General features: G+C 43.5%; 1 protein-coding gene across 1 annotated transcript in view; it reads left to right on the forward strand.

Moving 5' to 3' along the window:
* PCSK6 (proprotein convertase subtilisin/kexin type 6) overlaps window positions 1-15,541 on the forward strand; it is a 132,229-nt gene extending 116,688 nt beyond the window's left edge. The window contains exons 18-21 of the mRNA XM_087704317.1: window positions 4,045-4,148; window positions 7,357-7,483; window positions 9,831-9,943; window positions 13,784-15,541. Of these exons, the coding sequence (XP_087560443.1) occupies window positions 4,045-4,148; window positions 7,357-7,483; window positions 9,831-9,943; window positions 13,784-13,881 (442 nt within the window). The 3' untranslated portion in view covers window positions 13,882-15,541. The remainder of the gene's footprint in view (window positions 1-4,044; window positions 4,149-7,356; window positions 7,484-9,830; window positions 9,944-13,783) is intronic.
* The last annotated feature ends 4,159 nt before the right edge of the window (window positions 15,542-19,700 follow it).

The following is a 19,700-nucleotide window of genomic DNA, read 5'->3' on the forward strand; positions in this document are numbered from 1 at the left end:
ATCGTCGTTCCGCCGCGGCATCAGTTTACATTTTGGGAAAGAAAATGCTTTCAGTATCCACCCTTTCTCCTGCATTTTTTTTAATTAATAAATTTTATTAAACAGGTTTTTTTTTTAAAAGACAAAAATATTTTTTTTCCAATTTCCTTCTGTACAGCATTTTCACCTCAGTATATATCCGTTGTAAATGTACTTCTCCCCCCTTATTTCAGTTTGTCTTATGATACTATATACAGCCCTTAATTTACAATGTATACATGTTTGTTCATCTCTACCTATACATTGTTAATTTCTAACTCCTGTGTCTTCATTTAGTCTTTCCTTAAGCTTTACACCTCTCCTCTAGCCAATTGTACCACTCATTCCATACCATATAATATTCTGTTTACTCCCCTGCATTCTTTAATACGTACGATAAAAAGAGAGAAAAATGCTCTAAGCTTGATTGCCGTTCCTTTTTTGATATTAAGAAACTTCTCCTTCTTTGCCAACTCAAGACATTTGAAGGTGGGCGAGACAAGGACCTCTATTGCTGGAGGTTGGCAGAAGGTTTCTGAAGGAAGCTGGGGCAATGGGCACTTGCCCCCCTCCCCACTCTTTTGTTTTTCATGGGGTTCAAAGTATTTTCCAAAGCACCAGAAGCCAAGGCAAGAAACAGTGGATGGAAACTAAACAAGAAGAGAAGCAACCTAGAACTAAGGAGAAATTTCCTGACAATTATGACAATTAACCGGTGGAACAGCCTGCCTCCAGAAGTTGTGGGTGCTTTAATCCTGATGGCCTCCAGGGTCCCTTCCAACTTGGTTCTTCAGTGTTCTAGAATTTAGCAAGGGACTGTTGTAACTCTAGCACAAACTGTTGCTTCTTGATGATTCCCACCTTAGTGTTCCAGCAATAAAGCTCCAACTGATTTTTGGCTGCCTTCAGAAACCAAGAATGCAGGGCAACCCCAAAGGAAATGAAGAAGATGGGCCAGAAGTTGTCCCAAGGAAAGAAATGAAGAGCAAAAGGGGGGGGGGAGTGAAATGCCGGAAGGTTGATCTGAGCAGGAGGCACAAACATTCTTTGCAGGATTCATTTAGAGCAGTGTTTTTCAACCACTGTGCCGTGGCACACTAGTGTGCCGTGACATAGTGTAAGGTGTGCCGTGGGAAAATTACTTTATATATAGTCAATATAGGCACAGAGTTAAAAATTTTTAACATTTTCTAATGGTGGTGTGCCTCGTGATTTTTTTCATGAAAAAAGTGTGCCTTTGCACAAAAAAGGTTGAAAAACACTGATTTAGAGGATAGTAATTGGACTGACATGACTGCTTCAATAATGGCACTTGGGCAAAAGTCGAAAATTATAACTTTGGAAAATAAGATCCGTTGCGGCGGGTCAGTAAAAGTGGCTTCCCTTGGCTGCAATCTGCAGTGTTCCTTTTATTGTTTTGCTTGCCCTTTTAAGCTTAGCAAGATTTTGCCAGCAATGTTCCTGTCGTCTTTTTTTAAAAAAAGAAAATCGATTTGTCGTGAGGATCAGCTGTCGGTCAAACATGCCATGGATGTGTCACATTGACACATTTCCCCCCCCCCCCAAGCTTTGCTTAATAGCAGTAGCACTTAGACTTATCTACCGCTTCACAGTGCTTTACAGCCCTCTCTAAGTGGTTTATAGAGTCAGCCTATGGCCCCAAACAATCTGGGTCCTCATTTTATCCACCTCGGAAGGATGGAAGGCTGAGTCAACCTTGAGCCGGTCAGGATCGAACTGCTGGCAGCGGGCAGAATTAACCTGCAATACTGCATTCTAACAACTGCGCCATCACGGCTCTTTTTAGGCAGCTTTTCCTAATCTGGCATCCTTCAAATGAGCTATACTGGCTAGGAAGCGGAAAACCCCACTCTTGGCACATTGGCAGCAGAGAATATCAGCTGAGAAAGTTCTTTAAGTAAGGACAGGCAATTTACGTAAGAACATTTTCATAAACCAATTGGAAAGCAAGGATCCTGATGGAGGACCCAGTGAAGATTAAGGTTCAGCTCATCCACAAGTGCAGACCAGCCTGTTGGTCTTGGGTTGAAAACTATAGTCAGCTTGTAGTTTCTGATAGTGTAAATGCTTGCAGAGTGGACAGTTTGGTTTATAAGGAAAGAAAGGGATATGATGGGCTCAGCTAATTAAAGATCCTGAGTTTGTCAGCTGGACAGCTGAAGAACTGGGTTTAAGATGGGGTGATGGGGTGAGTTCTTACGACTTGCTCCAGCTCCTGCCCACCTAGCAGTTCAAAAGCATGCAAATGCAAGTAGATAAATAGGTACCACTTTGGTTGGAAGGTGTTGTGGCCTGTCAGATGCCGGCCCCTCCAACAACCAAATCAGATGAGGAGGCGGCGAGGGAGTCAGGGTCAGCATCAAGGCAACCTGAAAGCTCCAAGGGGGAAGAGGGAATGAAGCTATCAGAGAGAGAGAGAGAAAGAGAGAGAGAGGGAGACAGAGGCGGAGCCTGGGCCATCCGTCAGCCCTTAGATGGAGAGTCAACAGCCCCCAGGTCTGGAGGTGGCTGAGGAGGAAGAGGAGGAACAGCTGGGTCCAGTGCCTGATGTGCAGAAGGCAGAGGAGAGGAGAGCAGTGGAAATCTATGGGCTGGTCCTTGGGACAGAAGAGCTAGTGAAGCCCCACCCTAGCTCTGGGGATAAAAAGCAGGGGGAAGAGATGAATAGATGTGGAAGACAAGTATTCATCTTCTGGCTGGACAGACTTGTTAGCCTGCGTCGAATTTTTTTTTTTTGTGTTGGGGCTGCCGGCGCTCCTAATAAAGGAATCATTGATTTAAACACAGAGGGTTTATTATATTTGGGGACCTGGGTCAGAACAGAAGGTAACAGCTTTCCATCCCTTTTGGTGTATAGTCATGCTGTCTCCTTTGGCTAACAAATGCAGGTGAATCCCACCCCCCTAGAATCAGAAACAATAGGTCCAGAAACTTTTACCTTTGTTTTTCTACCTACAGAGTTGCCCCTGCATGGCCCAGACAATCAGAATACAATCTCTCTCTCTGTCTCTGTTTCTGTCTCTCTCTCTCTACCTCTCCCTCTCCCTTCCTCCCTCCCTCCCCCTCCTCCTCCTCCTCTCTCTCTATTTTATGATGGTTTCAGGGTGTTGTTTGTGTTTTTGTTTCATGAACCATTTGGTTAGCTTGCAGTTCCCTATACACGCATTACACAAATCCAGAAAGTGGACCTTAAAAATCTGACGAGAAGATAAATCTCAAAGATGCTTTGAACAGACTGTCACCTGATTAGTGAAAGAGCTTGTTGGATTATTAGCAGCTCCTCCTAATCTTTCGCTACTCCTTCTCCTTAAGGATTTTCGGTGATCTACAATTGTATCACAGCGGCCAGTTGTTTCACCGGATTTGGCATTGATTACTAGTCGGGCCCCACCCAGGGGCCTAGGACGTCGTAATGTATTTTCGTAATATGCGTGCAGATCCAAGCAGTGCGGCTTTTTGCATTTGACTGATGGTGATTTTGTCAATTTTTAACTGTTTTAAATGTAATTCCAGTGCTTTTGGAATAGCACCCAGTATGCCAATTACCACTGGAATTACCACTGCTGGTTTGTGCCATAATTGTTGAATTTCGATTTTTAAATCCTGGTATTTCGCAATTTTTTCATATTCCTTCTCGTCGACCCTGCTATCACCTGGTATTGCGATGTCTATGATTGTGACCTTATTTTTCTCAACCAGTGTGATGTCTGGTGTATTATGCGCCAGTATTTTATCCGTTTGTATACGGAAATCCCACAAGATCTTGACCATTTGATTTTCGGTGACTTTTTCAGGCTTATGTTCCCAACAGTTTGTTGCTGTTTTAATATTATAATTTTTGCATAAATTCCAATGGATCATTTGTGCTACTGAATTGTGCTGTAATTTATCATCAGTCTGCGCAATTTTTTTACAGCAGCTGATTATTATTATTATTATTATTATTATTATTATTATTATTATTATTTATTTGCTACCAATGTTTTCTGCTGCTTTCCTCTACAGCCTCATAGACAACAACTGCGTTTCAGGATGCCAGCAAGGCCTGTATTTGAAAAAGGAACTTCTGCAATGCGAGGGCTGCCAGTCGGACTGCAGGACGTGTACAGGTGAACTAATAATCACTAAGATCTCTAGAAGGATGGGGTGGCCCTAAGACAATCAGAAGGTCAGCAATTCAGCAGTTCGAATCCCTAGCGCCGTGTAACAGAGTGAGCTCCCGTTACTTGTCTCAGCTTCTGCCAATCTAGCAGTTCGAAAGCACATAAAAATGCAAGTAAAAAAATAGGAACCACCTTTGGTGGGAAAGTAACAGCATTCCGTGTGCCTTCAGCGTTTAGTCATGCCGGCAACATGACTATAGAGACATCTTCGGACAGCACTGGCTCTTCGGCTTAGAAACGGAGATGAGCACCGCCCCCTAGAGTTGGAAATGACTAGCATGCATGTGCGGAGGAACCTTTACTTTTACCTTTACCTTAAAGATCTCTAGATGACCTCTTTATCTAAATCACTAACTAGCGGGTGAGGGAAAGAAGAAATAAGAAGGAATTACATTGGGGTTTTTTCCCACTCAAAACCAGGGAAGTTATACCTAGTCAGGTAACTGAGATTTCATTCCGAGCATGTCATGAAAATGTCGCCTTCACTAATCATTCTTGGTGGCAGATCCATTTCCTAGGATTTCAGAATGTTCAAGTTGATTTGACGGGTTGTGAAAAAGAAGAGGTCGACCTATATTCCAAAGCGCCAGAAGGCAAGAGAAGAAACAATAGATGGAAGCTAATCAAGGAGAGAGCCAGCCTAGAACTAAGGAGAAATTTCCTAACAGTGAGAACAATTAATGGTTGCCTCCAGAAGTTGTGGGTGCTACACAGTGGTGGGTTTCAAAAATTGTTCGAACCTACTCTGTGGGTGTGGCCTCCTTTGTGGGAGTGGCTTGCTGCCCATGTGACTGGATATGAAGATGCTAGAACCACCTTAAATTACCTCACACACAGCGCTGGCATGCATAAGAATATGATGTAAACTTGTTTTTTAAAAGGCATCTGTGGTTTACGTTAAAACAACTTCAACACACGCAATGTTCTGATTGCACCACAAACGCAATAGTCATCCTTACCTTTCACAGAGGCACTGAGTTTTATAAATATGAGCATGATAGTGTAGAATAATCATATCCAAGGACCAGTGGTGGGTTTCAAAAATATTTGGAACCTCTTCTGTAGGTGTGGCCTGCTTTCCGGGTCCACTGGTGGAACCTCTTCTAACCGGTTCGGTAGATTTGACGAAACGGTTCTACCAAATAGGTGCGAACTGGTAGGAACTCACTTCTGGTGCTACACCACTGGAGGTTTTTAAAAAGAGACTGGACAACCATTTGTCTAAATTGCTATAGGGTCTCCTACTTGATCAGGGAGTTGGACTAGAAAACCTCCAAGGTCCCTTCCAACTTTGTTATTCTGTTGTCATCACTTGGTCCATCCCAGGATTTATATTAGACTGCAAGAACAAGAGAGAATTGTAAAATAAAGGATAAGAAACATTTATTTAATGCATGGAACAACATCTGACATGGTTTGCACATCACACTATATTTTCTGAGATGTGAAAACAACTGCAATCACGGTTGATAACGTTGCATGATGAATTAACCCAGCCAGTAGTGATTTATTCCACAAACTACAGTTAAGCAACCCTTGACTTAGAATGTATTAATCCAGCTTATATCTCTTAAACTGAATTTGTATCCAACAGCCTGAGGCTGTTAGTGCTCTAGCAACCCTCAAGGAAGGACAATTGATTCTTTCTTACTTCTGACTTGTAAGGAAAATCTGGATTCTTTCTAACTATGCATTTTGTGATACTTAAAGTATCTGTTGTGAGCATTATCTCAATGAAATTGTCAGCTTGACAAGGTTCCCATAGAAAACAGGACTCCGAGGCAGGCATGTTCCTCAAAGAACACTTTATTGAATACTTCATATTGGCACAACTGGTGAAAGCCAACTCTGAAATTTCCCGTGACTTTCATCTGATTAAAAGAAAAACTTTCCCAAACCCCCCAAGTCAATGGTCGTGCTGTCCAATCAAAGTGCTAGCTGGTCGCTTGGTTATTTGCTCCTCCTCTGGCCAGCCATCTGTGAGAATGTCCTTGGTTCCTACAGGAAAACTTTATTGTTTTGGCTACAAAACACAATCTAACAATTTTCTCCCTCCCACCATTGTGCGACAATCCTGAAACCTCCAAGATGGCTTCAGCCAGAGTCACTTCAGGATTGACAATTGTACTTTTATTTAGGATTTTATTAGATGGAGTGATTCCTAATATATCCTCTCCATTATGTTTACAAAGTACTGGTTTTACCTTTGTCTTTTATATGGTTATTTAATGCATGGAACAACATCTGACATGGTTTGCACATCACACTATATTTTCTGAGATGTGAACACAAAAGTTTACACTGCTTTAAAGGAGGAAGCCTTACCTTTTCACAGGTCTCCATGGGCAGCATTAAATGCTTATAAGAAGTATAGCTCGAAGGAGCAAAGAACTTCAATCTTACATGGCAAGCATCTGCAACCTCCTTTTCAAAATCCACACACAATAATTTCACAGCAAATATATGCAACACTCAGGCAAAATTGGACTTACTGAGAACTGGATGTCTCCTCTCTCCAGGAAGTTTAGCCATGGTCTAAAATAACTTTCAAAAATATTCTGAAGATTCAATCCCTATCAAATCCAGATTCTGGCATGTCCTTGTTGTGACCCGCCAATGGCCAGTGGAGCTAGGGGCAGATTCAGACAGTGAGGAGGTTGGGGAGGAACATGGGCCTCCCCCTGGTGTCTGGGGAAGGCTCTGATGAGGGCTCTGTGTCGGAGGCAGAGAGGGGGCCAGAGCCGTATGTCAGTTATCAGTTGCCAAAATAACATTCCTTTCTCAGAGAGTCAAGGACATCTTGCCCTGCACTTGGATGGATGTGATTAGAAGGCATCTCCAGTTGCGATGGTGACTGATTGGGCCATGTGATGGACATGTGGGTGCAGGGGGAAGGGACTTGGGCTTTCTTTTGGGTGAGGAAAAACTGGAAGCTTTCAGATTCAGGTTTTCCCAGATGTACCAATATGATATCTCTAATAATTTGGAACTTTGAGGAATCTGAAGCCTTGGAGTCTTCTTTGGTTGGGGGTATTACTTGGAACCCTGACATTGGATGGCATTTAAATTTAATAAATAACTAAAATCCGCCGCCCCCCATTTTGCACCTACAACTTTCCTGACTGGGAAACCATGTTTTTCCCACGATCCTTAGGGCCGGGCCAAGAAGAATGTCTCCAGTGTGCCAAGAAGGTCCACGAGTGGAGGTGTGTCCCGACATGTGGAGAAGGCTATTATCACGAGGACGAGAGGCTTGGATTACCCTTCCAAGTCTGCCGAAGGTAATCACCTGCTTTGGCAGCCTGTTTATGGAGGCTTTTAGGAAAGTGGTCTGGGAATGAGTTGGAACCTTGCTGAACAATCTGCTCTGACACGCTGCAAAACATAAATCTTCCGCCTTGACTGTCTTAAGATTGCTCTGATGTTGTGAGATTTTTTCGCGGAGGGAGGAAAAAAAGAAAAGAAAACCCAGACCTTTAAAACCTCTCAGATCTTTCCACAAGAAGGCCATTTAGAGTTCCTTCTGCAAATTTTGGAATCTGATTTCCTTCTTGCCAGCTCCCCGCATGCTCATCAATTAGACATTGGCCCTCCTTAACTCCCTGCAACATCTGCTCCCAGAACAAAAGATGCAGGTGGAAGGAGGCGCTTTGCTGCTAAGGGACCTTTTATGAAATGTTTTCCCCTACAAAGGATAACGCTCGGGGGCCAGAACTCAGTTTCCGTGTCTGAAAATTCTCGTTTTCAGCCAGATGGCTCTTCTGATACTCCAAGAGGGGGGGGGACGGACCCTGAGAAGCTTAATCAGCACCTGGCTTGCAAGGTTTGGTAGGGAAGTGGTACTTGTCGATCAGAAAGGTCGGCAGTTTGGCGGTTCAAATCCCTAGCGCTGCGTAATGGAGTGAGCTCCTGTTACTTGTCCCAGATTCTGCCAACCTAGCAGTTCGAAAGCATGTAAAAATGCAAGTAGAAAAATAGGTACCACCTCTAATAGGAAGGTAACAGTGTTCTGTGAGCTTTCGGCATTGAGTCATGCCAGCCACAAGACCACGTGGATGTTTTCAAACAGCGCTGGCCCTTCAGCTTTGAAATGGAGATGAGCACCGCCCCCTAGAGTCGGGAACGACTAGCACATATGTGCGAGAGGGACCTTTACCTTTACTTGGGAAAGACCTTGTGAGACTAGGCAAAGGGAGGCTGCCTGTTCTGACTCAGTTCCCCAAACACCCACAGACGACAGACCCTCTGAAGTTAACTCAAAGATTTATTAGGAGTGCTGGCAGCCCTGGTAAAAAGGTTTCTTTCTCAATGCATGCTAACAAGTCTGTCCTGCAGGGAGATAAATAGTTGTCTTCCATATCTATTCATCTCCGCCCCCTGCCTTTTGTCCCCAGAGCTAGGGTGGGGCTTCTCTAGCAGCGGTGGCTCTTCTGTCCCAAGCACCAGCCCACAGATTTTCACTGCTCTCCTCTCCTCTGGTTTTTTTTTTTGGTGCAGCTGCACATCTGGCACTGGACTCAATTGTTGGTCCTCTTCTTCAGCAGCCACCTCCAGACCTGGGGACTGTTAACTCTCCATCTGAGGGCTGAAGGAGACCCCAGGCTCTGCCTCTGTCTCCCTCTCTTCCAGCTTCATTCCCTCTTCCCCCTCGGAGCTCTCAGGTTGTCTTGATACTGACTCCTATGCCTCCTCCTACTACTACTCTGATTCAGCTGCTGGAAGGTCAGGCGGCCAATAGGCCACAGCACTGCTAAATAAATGGTCAGATAAGAGACAGCAGAGCCCACCGCTGCATAATGGGTGGAGAAAAAGGCTCAGAAGAGACCCTCCCTAGTATCTCAGATTGTATATAGATTGGGGGGGGGGTGTACATTCATACTTGCCAAGATTCTGTCAATGTAGCTTTACGATAAAGTAGAATTAGCTCATCTTGTTGTCATTCCTATCTGGTTTCTCCTGCAAGACAGACAGGTAAGGTATCACGCTGGGAAAGCTGAGGTGGACAGATAGAACTGATTTGCTTTAAAGAAGCTTTCATTTTTTAATAATGCGTATAGATAGAGTGGCACAGTGATTAGAATGCAGTATTGCAGGCAAACTCTGCCCACAGAGAGGAGTTCAATCCTGACCAGCTCAAGGTTGACTCAGCCTTCCATCCTTCCAAAGTTAGTAAAGTGAAGACCCAGATTGTTGCGGGCAATAGGCTGACATTCTAAATTGCTCAGAGAGTGCTGTAAAACACTATGGGACAGTACATCAGTCTAAAATCTATTGCTATAGACATAGTAGGTGGAATTTTGAAAAAGATGAGTTGCCTTTGTTCATTATTATTCTAGGAATTTGTAACATATTGCTTGTATAACCTTCCTTTTTTGAATAAACCACAAAGATTGGGTTCAATATGCTAAGCAAAAAATAATTAGCATGGCTCAGAATTATATAATATGGCTTATTTTTGGCTTAGTATGCACAAACCTAACTATTATTTGTGCTTTAGTTTTTTGCATGAACACAGCCAATGGTGGCTTACTGAACAAACCACAATGAAAGCAATATTCGAATCATACCCCTCCTTAAATTAAAATTATATATATCGCTGGTTATCAAATAGTTATCTTTTATTGTCAGGTGTGAAGATAACTGCTTAAATTGTGATGGCTCTGGGAGAAACTGTTCCAGATGTAAAGAAGGGTTTTATCTACTGAGTGGCTCATGCATCGCTAGTGACAGATGTCACAATGGTATGTATTTCCATGGATTGTTAGTAAATGAAACAATGTCTGTTGGGCATGTGGCTATAGGTAGTGGAATGTAAGAGTAGGAGTAGCCATAAGAGGTAACATTTTGAATGGGGTCTAGGCAAACTTGGCATGGCTAGCATCCCATGGCCAACTCCCAATGGCCAAATTGCATCAGACAACAGTTACACTCCAATCGAAGAAATATAATCTTTAAAGAAAGGATGCCAAAGGAGGGACAAAATTAAATGTGAATGACAAACATTAAAATAATGTTAAACACTAAAGTTCAATTGTTGAATTGTCCCACAATGAGTTGTCCCACGGTGAGTTGACCATTGGCGTGTTGTCTCGCCGTGAGCTGGCCCTTGTGAGTTGGCCGCAGTGAGTTGTCCCATTCCATTTTGAATGTGTGGGGTTTGATGGTGAGCAGCAGAGGGGGAGGAAAGAATACTGTGCTTCAAAGAGAATCCGATGTTTCGTTTCAAAATGAAGAGCAAATTGAGAAGAAAATGAACCAAAGCTGTAAGAATTGGCTTTCCGGCCAGGCCATTACTAGATCTGCATGGCTCCATTCCCCAGAATCTCATCCTTTTCTTCAACCAGATGTTCGTCCTTCTTTTTTTCTTCTTCTTCTTCCGTGCATCGGAGAGGAAGGCAATTTTAATTGCTTTTGTGGCTGAAATTTGGTATTTATGGAACGTATAATGAAGCTTGCTGGGATTAAATTGGGGTCGGGGGCACGGATTGAGAAGAATTAGTGACGTGAAAACGAGCAGGTAGAACTATCAATGTCACTTCTTTTGATATCAGAATCTAGCCCTGAGCTGCTGCTGAAGGACGGGGAGGATTTGCATATTCAGAGCCACAAATTAAACGTCAATTGTTCATTCTTAAATATAGTCCCTCGTTACCAGCTTGAGTGGCTAGCCGGTTGGAATGATTAGAATCATGCTACAGCAGTTATGAGGAAGCTAACCTTTTTTTTACCCCATTGCTGGGGTGGGTGGAGAGAGAGATTGTGTTTGGACCGGCTGCTGTTGCTTCGTAGTTTTGCAATGCGGCAATAGAATTATTCCGTGGGAGGGACCCCATAGCTCAGAGTGTCTGCTCTGTGTGCAGGAGATCTAGTTCAACCCCTGAACTAGACCTTCTCTTCCCCTCCGGAAGCCTGACAGCTGTGATCCTAAAACTGTGTAGGCCAAGCTGAATTCATTGGGGCGGCTTTGATCATGTTACAGGTGGACTTTGGCTGACGGCCCCAACCGAGCCCAAATTTCCCGCAGCGGAGCGAAACGTTTGCGAAGTGAATTGTGTCCCATTTTATCAGCCTTCTTGCCACGGTTGTTAAGTGAATCACTGCAGTTGTTAAGTTAGTAAGATGGTGGTTAAGTGAATCTGGCTCCCACATTGACTTTGCTCATTACCAAAGCAGATCACATGCCCCCCCCCCCCTTCCTGGGGACTCTGCAACCATCATAAATGCGAACCAGTTGCCCAGCATCCAAACTGACCCAAAGGGGATGCGGCAAGGGTCGTAAGGGTGGAAAACGGTTGTAAATCATCACTTCTAAATCCTAAATGAACGGTTGTAAGATGAAAATGGGATCCCACCACTTCTTAAGTGGTGAAATCCCATCAGACCTTCTGAAAACAAGAGAAACTCATTTGCACTGTGTCAGCTTTTGGCATTATTCAGTGAAATGTCCGTTTCTCACCTCACATTTTTTTCTGTTTGAGGGAGACACAATGTTTTTCAGAGACCACTGGCTATCCTTGGCCTCTGAAGGGTGTGCTGGAGGCAGGATCTAAAAATGAGACAAGGCTAGGGCAAGAGAGCAAGAAAGGAACTTTGCAATGTTATGTTTACACTAAACACTGTTCCTGTACTTGCTCCCCAAATTGTTCTGACCCAAGCTTCCCGAGAGCATGAAGCAAACTCCTTGGTCTGACAAAAAACCCTTTTATTAATTTGCTGTGAATTCTGCTCATTCACATCCAGCAAAGTCTTTCAAAGGAGAATTTACAGTCACAGACCTTCTCTGGCTTGGAGAGCTGCCAGGCCGATATCTCCAAAACTTGGCAAGGAGTCTCAGAGAGTCATGAAGCAATTAAGCGAACTAATTGTCTCGTGCAAACTCCACTCCCTTTTTGCTCTTCTTTTATTTCTTCTGGGAGGGGCCACTCATCGTCCACCTGTGGCCTTACTCCCAAGTCAACCACGGTTCTTTAGCTGTTCCCTTCGTCTGGCAACTCTGCCCACACATATACTGGGAACAGGCTCCAGCTGTTGGTCTGCCTCACTGATGTCTGACTCTGAAGGCAGCTGATAACTGGCATACAACTCTGATCCCCTCTCTGCCTCTGACACAGAGCCCTCATCTGAGCCTTCTCCAGACTCTAGGACTGGCCCATGTTCCTCCCCAACCTCCTCACTGTCCGAATCTGCTGCCAGCTCCACTGGTGGGCCACAACACCAAAATGGTTAATCATATTCCTTCTGTCATCTTCAAAATAATGATTGTCTGGTGGTAGATTGGTGGTTCTCTCAAATATTTATTTTGGGGAGAAGGGGCAACTGAGACTCTGCATCCTCTTCCTATTGCATGCTTTCCTTATGTTAAAACTAACTCAGAATAAATACAAGATCTGGCCAGGAGTAGGAGAGTGGTTTTGTGTCCAGGTAGTCCTGAACTTACGGCTATTTGTTTGGTGCCCATTTAAAGTTACAACGGCACTGAAAGAAGTGACTTACGACCGTTTTCACCCTTACGACCATTACCGCATCCCTGTGGTGATGTGATCAAAATCCAGTCCCTTGGCAACTGGCATGTAGCTATGATGGTTGTGGTGTCCTGTGGCCATGTGATCCCCTCTTGCGACCTTCTGACCACCCAGGTCAAGGGGGAAGCCAGATCCGCCTAACAACCGTGTTCCTCACTTAACAAGGGCAATGATTCACTTAGCAACCATAGCAGGAAAGGACATAAAGTGGGGCAAAATTCACCTAACCACCACCTTGTTTAGCTACAAAAATTTGGGGCCCAACTGTGATCGCACGTCGTGGATTACCTGTCTTGGAGATGCCTAGACTTTAGAATAATGGGACATTGTGTCCCTTTTCGTTCATCCATCAGAATAAAAGTCTGTAGAGATTATCAGTCACCCAGGTCAAGTGGTCACCAACTGGTGATCCATGGACCACTGGTAGCCCATGAGAAAAAATTTGGGGGTCTGCAGAAAGATTATTTGCATTTTTATATTGCACTAAATACTATTTATCTTCTTAAAAATTCATATTAGTGGTCGATGGGAATTAAAATTATGATTTTGGTGATCCCTAAGGTCCGAAAGGTTGCGACTCGGTGGTGAGAAGTTGTCCCAAAGGTGCTTATTTTTCAGGAGGGAAAAATTTTTAAAATAGCCAAAAAAAAATTTTTATGGAATATCTTCTTCAGCTTGACAGGATAGTGGGGAATGGAAGGATTTATATTCCTTGCAGACAGCTGGGGACCCAGATCAACCTCCAAGTGCTTCAAAGGTCCTCTAAAAGGAGGCAAATGACCAGCTGTCTGCAAGGAATGTAAATCCTTCCATTCCCCACGATCCTGTCAGAGCAGAAGAAGCTTCTTGGATGAGAAGCAAAACGCCTTCAAAGAAAAAAACCAAGAAAGTCCAATTGCCTCCTGGGGGGGGGGGAAGCCCCTTTGGGACATCCATCAGAATGGTTTTTCTACTATTATACATTCCAGTTCCCCCACCCCTCAGTGGAAATGCTAATCTAATGTCTCTCTTCCTGCTGTCTCCTTTTTCTTTTTTCCTTCCAAACACACGCTCCCCCAGGTGACGAGATGTTCTGCGAGATGGTGAAATCCAACAAGTTATGTGAACGCAAACCATTTATACAGTTTTGCTGTCGGACATGCTTATTGGCTGGCTAAGCCGGCATTTAATATCTGCCATCTGGAACTCCTCATGTGCCAGTTCCTTCCAGCAAAGTTTCCTCTCTCTCTCTTTTTTTTTTTTCCTTTTTTCTTTTCCACTCCTACTCCCACCCTGGTCCTAACCTTCATCTTGTCCAGCCTTGGTTTGCAACTCCGCTACTTTCCACATCACCTGCAAGTTTGGTCCCTACAGTGTAGCCACTACAAGTACTAGATGGCTTTGCTTGCTGCACCTTTGACCGAAAACAAAATAAATAAGAACGCCAATGGCGGCGATGTGAATCCTTCTCAGACGTGCCTGGCGAGTGGAGAGGCACACAGCCTCAGCTTTGGGCTAGCCAACTTGTCACGTTTTGTGAAAAGAAGAATGCAGATGTACCTCCTTCCTGCATTTCCCCCCAAAAAATAAAAAATGAAAGAGCCGTTTTTTCCTTCTCCCTCCGAAACCTTTTAGAATAGTTTACAGATGCCTAGAATGTCTGCCTTAGATTTGCATCCTCACCACTGCAACGTCACGATGTGATACGATTCATTTCCACAAAGTTGTGCTGGAAAATAGGCACGTTTTCCCCATTGTCTTTTGATGGTCTTAAGCTTGATGGTGACCAAAGAAGGATTTTTGGAATTGGCAGGGGACATTGATCTCCCCTTGGCCCCCCTCCGCCCACTCTTTTTCCTATGCACTGATCTCAACTATCAAACCCTGCTAGAAAAAATCCGGTGTGTTGCCTACAATTCTGATCAACTGGATTTGAAGCCATCTCTGAAGAACAGCTGGTAACAGGCAAGACTCTTGACTGCAGACGTAGCTACAATATTCTCTCCTTGCCCAAAATAGATCTCTTGAGCTTAATGGATCGCTTTGCTTCTCTTACCATACCTCGCCAGCGCAACCTTCCTGAAAATATATATATAAAGACAGCTCAGTGATTTCACGAGGCAAAACCTTTTCAAAAGGTGCTTCACTTAGTCAGTCAAGAACGATAAACAGCCAATTCTACCAAAACCACACTGAACAGAACAACAACATCTGAATGTATTCGCTATACATAAATATATATATACATATGATATAATATAATATATATATATAATAGTTTGTCATGTGGTGTTTCTATAATTGTGTTAAGATATATTTGACTATGTTGTCTTAAAGATTTTTTAAAAAAAGAAATAACTTATAATGCAGTCATTGCCTTCATAGAATTTTTTTAATTATTTTCTACAGGGACATAACCTTTTTTTAAAAGAAATGTAACTTAAAGCATTGCCCTCCTTTCTAACGATATCTTTGTAAGCGTCAACAGAGTCGTTTCTTTGTATTCAGACATGTAAACAACCGGGGTTCTGTTTTTCTTTTTCGTATACAGTATTAGCTGTTCTGACTCTCATTTTTAATAAGTTTAAAACCCTCCAGTCTGTGAAACGTGAAATTGGCAGTAAAAATGTTAATCGGCAATCGGACAAAGTGAGTTTTCAAAATTTTGCGGTGGGGGAGGATGGGAAAAGGAAAAAAAAATTAATTGCTGTGTTCATACTGCTTGAATCATGTGCTGTCAAACTGGTGGAATGAATACTGGAAACCAAGCTAGTGTTTATGATATGGCCAAACCTGGCCAAATGACAACATGAATAAAATATTTATAGTTCCCATCAATTACTATGTATTTATTTCATGCTAGTAAAGTACAGTGTATTGTTTTATTAGGTGGAATGTCTTATGTCTTTTAATCGCTTGTAATATTTTTGGGAGAGGCCAAAATATACATATTGGTAAGTACCCCATGGGTGCAAAATGCAACTAATCTTTTTTGATTAGGCTACATCATATCCTCTTGGTAGACAGAAATTCCACAATACAGTTTGGGGTATGTCTAATGAATCCGGCTTTGATTGTTCTATCTAATAAAGGAGGATATATTTGTAGCTCAGGGTTGAAATGAGGGGTCCTTGGCGCTCTCTGACTGGTGCAGTGACTGAGAGGGGGAGCTCTCGCCTCCCAATCAGAAGGCTGTGAGTTTGATCCTAGGTAGCAGCAGATATTTCTCTCTGGGCACAATGAATGCCGTATTTTTCAGAGTATAAGACGCACCAAGATTTTGAAGAGGCAAATTTTAAAAAAAAGTTTTTGCACTCTGGAGACCTCCCAAAAACAGCCCGTTTTTCATCAAAAAAGGGCATGCATAACCTTTACGATGCTTATAGAGTGCTCCTGGTGGCTGGAAGGGCAAAATTGAGCAAAAAATGGCCCATTTTTCGCTCATTTCTGCCCTCCCTAGCACCCATGAGCACTCTACAAGCCTCCTAAAGGTGATGCATGGCCATTTTGGTGAAGGGGGCGGGGTTTCGGGAGGCAAAAAATGCTGTATTCAGTGTATAAGACGCACCCAGATTTTCAGCCTCTCTTTTGAGGGAAAATGGTGCATCTTATACTCCGAAAAATACGGTAAATATCAGCTGCGAATTCTGCATTGGTGACAAGAAGGGCATCCAGCCAGTAAACACACAGCTCCATTCAGTTGTCCCAACTCCACCCTGATGCAAGGGAATACAGGGTCATTGAAAGACAAAAAATAATTTAATCCTTGGTGCTCGCTGAGCTTGGTTGTTTTCTTACAGATGTTTCATTACCCAAACCAGGTAACATCATCCTGTGGATGATTTTACCTAATTCGGGTAATGTCTGCAAGAAAACAACCAAGTTCAGAGAGCACCAAAGGTACACGTATTTCAAAATGCAGAGATGAGCAAGGCAACCCAATCTCTTAAAATGGAATGAGCTGTGATCCAGAAAACTTACATGGACATTTTATTCCCCCTCTCTTAATACCAATTTCACCGTGAATAGACATGGCCCATCTTCAGTGATCCCATTAGGTCCGCTTTGGCTGTCACTGTCTTTCTAGTTTTAGAAATGGAAAGATTAAAAGGAGGCAGCTGCTGAACGAGACTAAGCATTATGCAGAATTCAAAACTCTGCACTGTGACATGGGATCCGTTTGTTAGTCAGATCATTTACCTGCTGGCAGATTTCCTTGCTAAAGTGATGGAGAAGCAATGGGCAAGAACAGAAAAAGGAGACGGTTAAACTTTTATCTTGTGACCTCTTGATATTTCCTTCACATAGATAAAATAAGAGAGTTGGCAGGGACCTTGGAGGTCATCAAGTCCAACCCTCTGTTTAGGCACGAAACCCTATACCCGTGATGGTGAACCTATGGCACATGTGCCCCAAATGCCCAAAGCCATGTCACCTGGCGCATGTGGTGTCACCCGTTCAGTGGTGGGTTTCAAATTTTTTTGAAATCTCTTCTGTAGGTGTGGCCTGCTTTGTGGGAGTGGCTTGCTGACCATGTAACCAGGTGGGAGTGGCTTGCCAGCCATGTGATTGGGTGGGAGTGGCTTGGCAATCATGTGACTGGGTGGGTGTGGCCAACTGGTAAAATGTGGTGAAACTCACTTAACAATGCTCTTGCTTAACAACCAAAATGTTGGCTCAGAAACTCTGGCATTTGAAGCACGCAAGTCCTAAAGCTGTCAAGTTACAAGACCCTCGCACCCCTAATCCTTTAGAAAAAAAAACCCAGGGGTGTTCAAACTTGACAGCTTTAAGACTTGTGGACTTCAACTCCCAGAATTTCTCCTCTCGCTCTTCATCTTGATGATGTGTGGACGGGCGGGGGGGGGGGAGCTGGAACTGGTTCTAAACTGCACGGTAGATTTGTGGAACCTCTTCTATAGAAGATGTTAGAACTGGCAGGAACCCACCCCTGCTCAAGACTTAACCGGTAACTCAATATCCAAATCATAACATTTTTTTTTCAAACCTTTGTGGATCCCGTGACAACATCACAGCTCCCCAGAGGACCATAGGTTGAGAACCATTAGTTTAGGCAAAAAAAAAACAACCCACAGTTGTAGGTAAGCATGATATAGGACTCTGCTTGAGGAAATTGTGTGTGTTTGTGTGTATGTATGTGTGTCTGTGTGTGCGTGTGCGTGCAGAGTCCCAAAACTCCAGTAGGGAAATGACTAGATTAGTGATTATGAAGTTAATTTGCTCTGTGACTCATCACTGTAACAATTAGAATAGAACGTCCTCAAAATGTTTAATTCTTCAGTGTCCTCCAGTTCCTGCCAGCAGGAATGTGGAAAGAAATGTCAGCATGCAATAAGCAAATAACACAGGGGTAAAGTTTAAGTGGGTCCTGTCTTTACCTCCTGAGTAAATCCTCGTGCCTAGATCTAATGAATAAAGAAACTGAATTGTATAATGGTTTTTCCCGCATTTTCCCAAAAGTAAAGACAAGGTCTTATTTCTTTTTAACCTTTTCTTTTGACCTTCCTTTTGAAATAAGTGCTTGGCCTTATTTTCATGGAGGTCTTACTATTTTTGAGGTGAAGGAGGCGGTGAGCATGGTCACCTCATGGCTGCTGCTGTGTTGCACATTGCTGGGCCTTCCGCTCTTTTTACAGCGGCCATTAGCGTGATAGAAGGGGTGCGATGGCTAGGGTTGCGGGAGCGGGCACTAAATAAGGGCGTGTGGGGTGCATGGGGCATGTTCCCCCCTCCCCTTCCCCCCCTTGCGTTGTATGCGCGGCAAGCAACCAGAAGAAATGGCGGGGACCAGCTGTACATGCATTTAAATATTTTCAGAGAGGGCTTATTTTTGGGGGAGGGCTTATTTTAGCTCATGCGCTCAAAAACCCGATTGGCTTATTATCCAGGGAGGTCTTATTTTCGGGGAAAACAGGGTACCAGAGCAATCGCAGGTACCTCTGTTCAGAGTACACCCATTAAATTTACAGGGACTTTCTCCCTGGTAAAATGAAGACAGCAACTTTCCCCAGTCAGCTCAGATTTTTCGAGTGGTGACAGTAAAGAATTAAACCAAAGGTTTAATTTAGCCGAAGCATCAGCTGACCTCTGAAGCAATAAAATGACATTTAAACTCTCTCTGGAAGCCCTGAAAGCAAACACCTGCTCTGAAATGGTGAGTCAGGCTGTAATAGTCAGTGAAAGGTGGTCTGGAAAGAACGGACGAACTCTTTCCCGGGGCTCAGGGTGTTGTGCAAACATGGCCTCTGGCTTAGCAAAATGTTTAGTTTATAACAGCATGAAAAGTAAAGGATGGTTCAGTACATTCGTTGAACTTGCAAATTGCCTAATAGAATCTGGGCTGTGTTGAATAATTGATGCCACATGTTTTGGACTCTAAATCTTTGGCATCCTGTGCATTTTTCAGCACTCTCCTATTTGATTATGCTGTTGATACTCCCAGTATAAGGCAAATGGAAGAATTCTCCTTGTTTACTCAAAAGTAAATGCTGCATTCAACAGCCCTTCCTCCTTGCTTTGTGCAGGTATTTCTCGACTTACAACAGTTCATTTAGTGAATTTTTGAAGTTACAATGGCTTATGACCATTTTTCACACAACTGTTGGAAGAAATGACCGCCTGGGTTCGGTTCCAAATGGGAAGAAAGACACTGGAGGCTGCTTTGAAAGATGGTTTTTAATGGTGGACAGGACCACATGGTTTGAGATCCTGGAGGAAAAAGGGAAGAGATGCTGAGAGTGCCCTGTTTTATGCCCTCTCTAGACTTTTGAATTTGAGCGTATGTTCTGATTGTTTGTCAGACTCCCATGGGCCATGCAGGGGAAACTCTGTAGGCCAGTGGTAATCAACCTGGTCCCTACCGCCCACTAGTGGGCGTTCCAGCTTTCATGGTGGGCGGTAGGGGTTTGCTGTAACTCTGCTTTATAAATTTTATAAAGTTACTTCCCTACTTTATAAATCACCATTACTGTGGAAC

The sequence above is a fragment of the Thamnophis sirtalis genome, unplaced genomic scaffold (assembly GCF_051295495.1).
Source record: "Thamnophis sirtalis isolate CommonGarterSnake01/CBP01778 unplaced genomic scaffold, rThaSir2_p1.2 scaffold_2, whole genome shotgun sequence".
Taxonomy (NCBI): domain Eukaryota; kingdom Metazoa; phylum Chordata; class Lepidosauria; order Squamata; family Natricidae; genus Thamnophis; species Thamnophis sirtalis.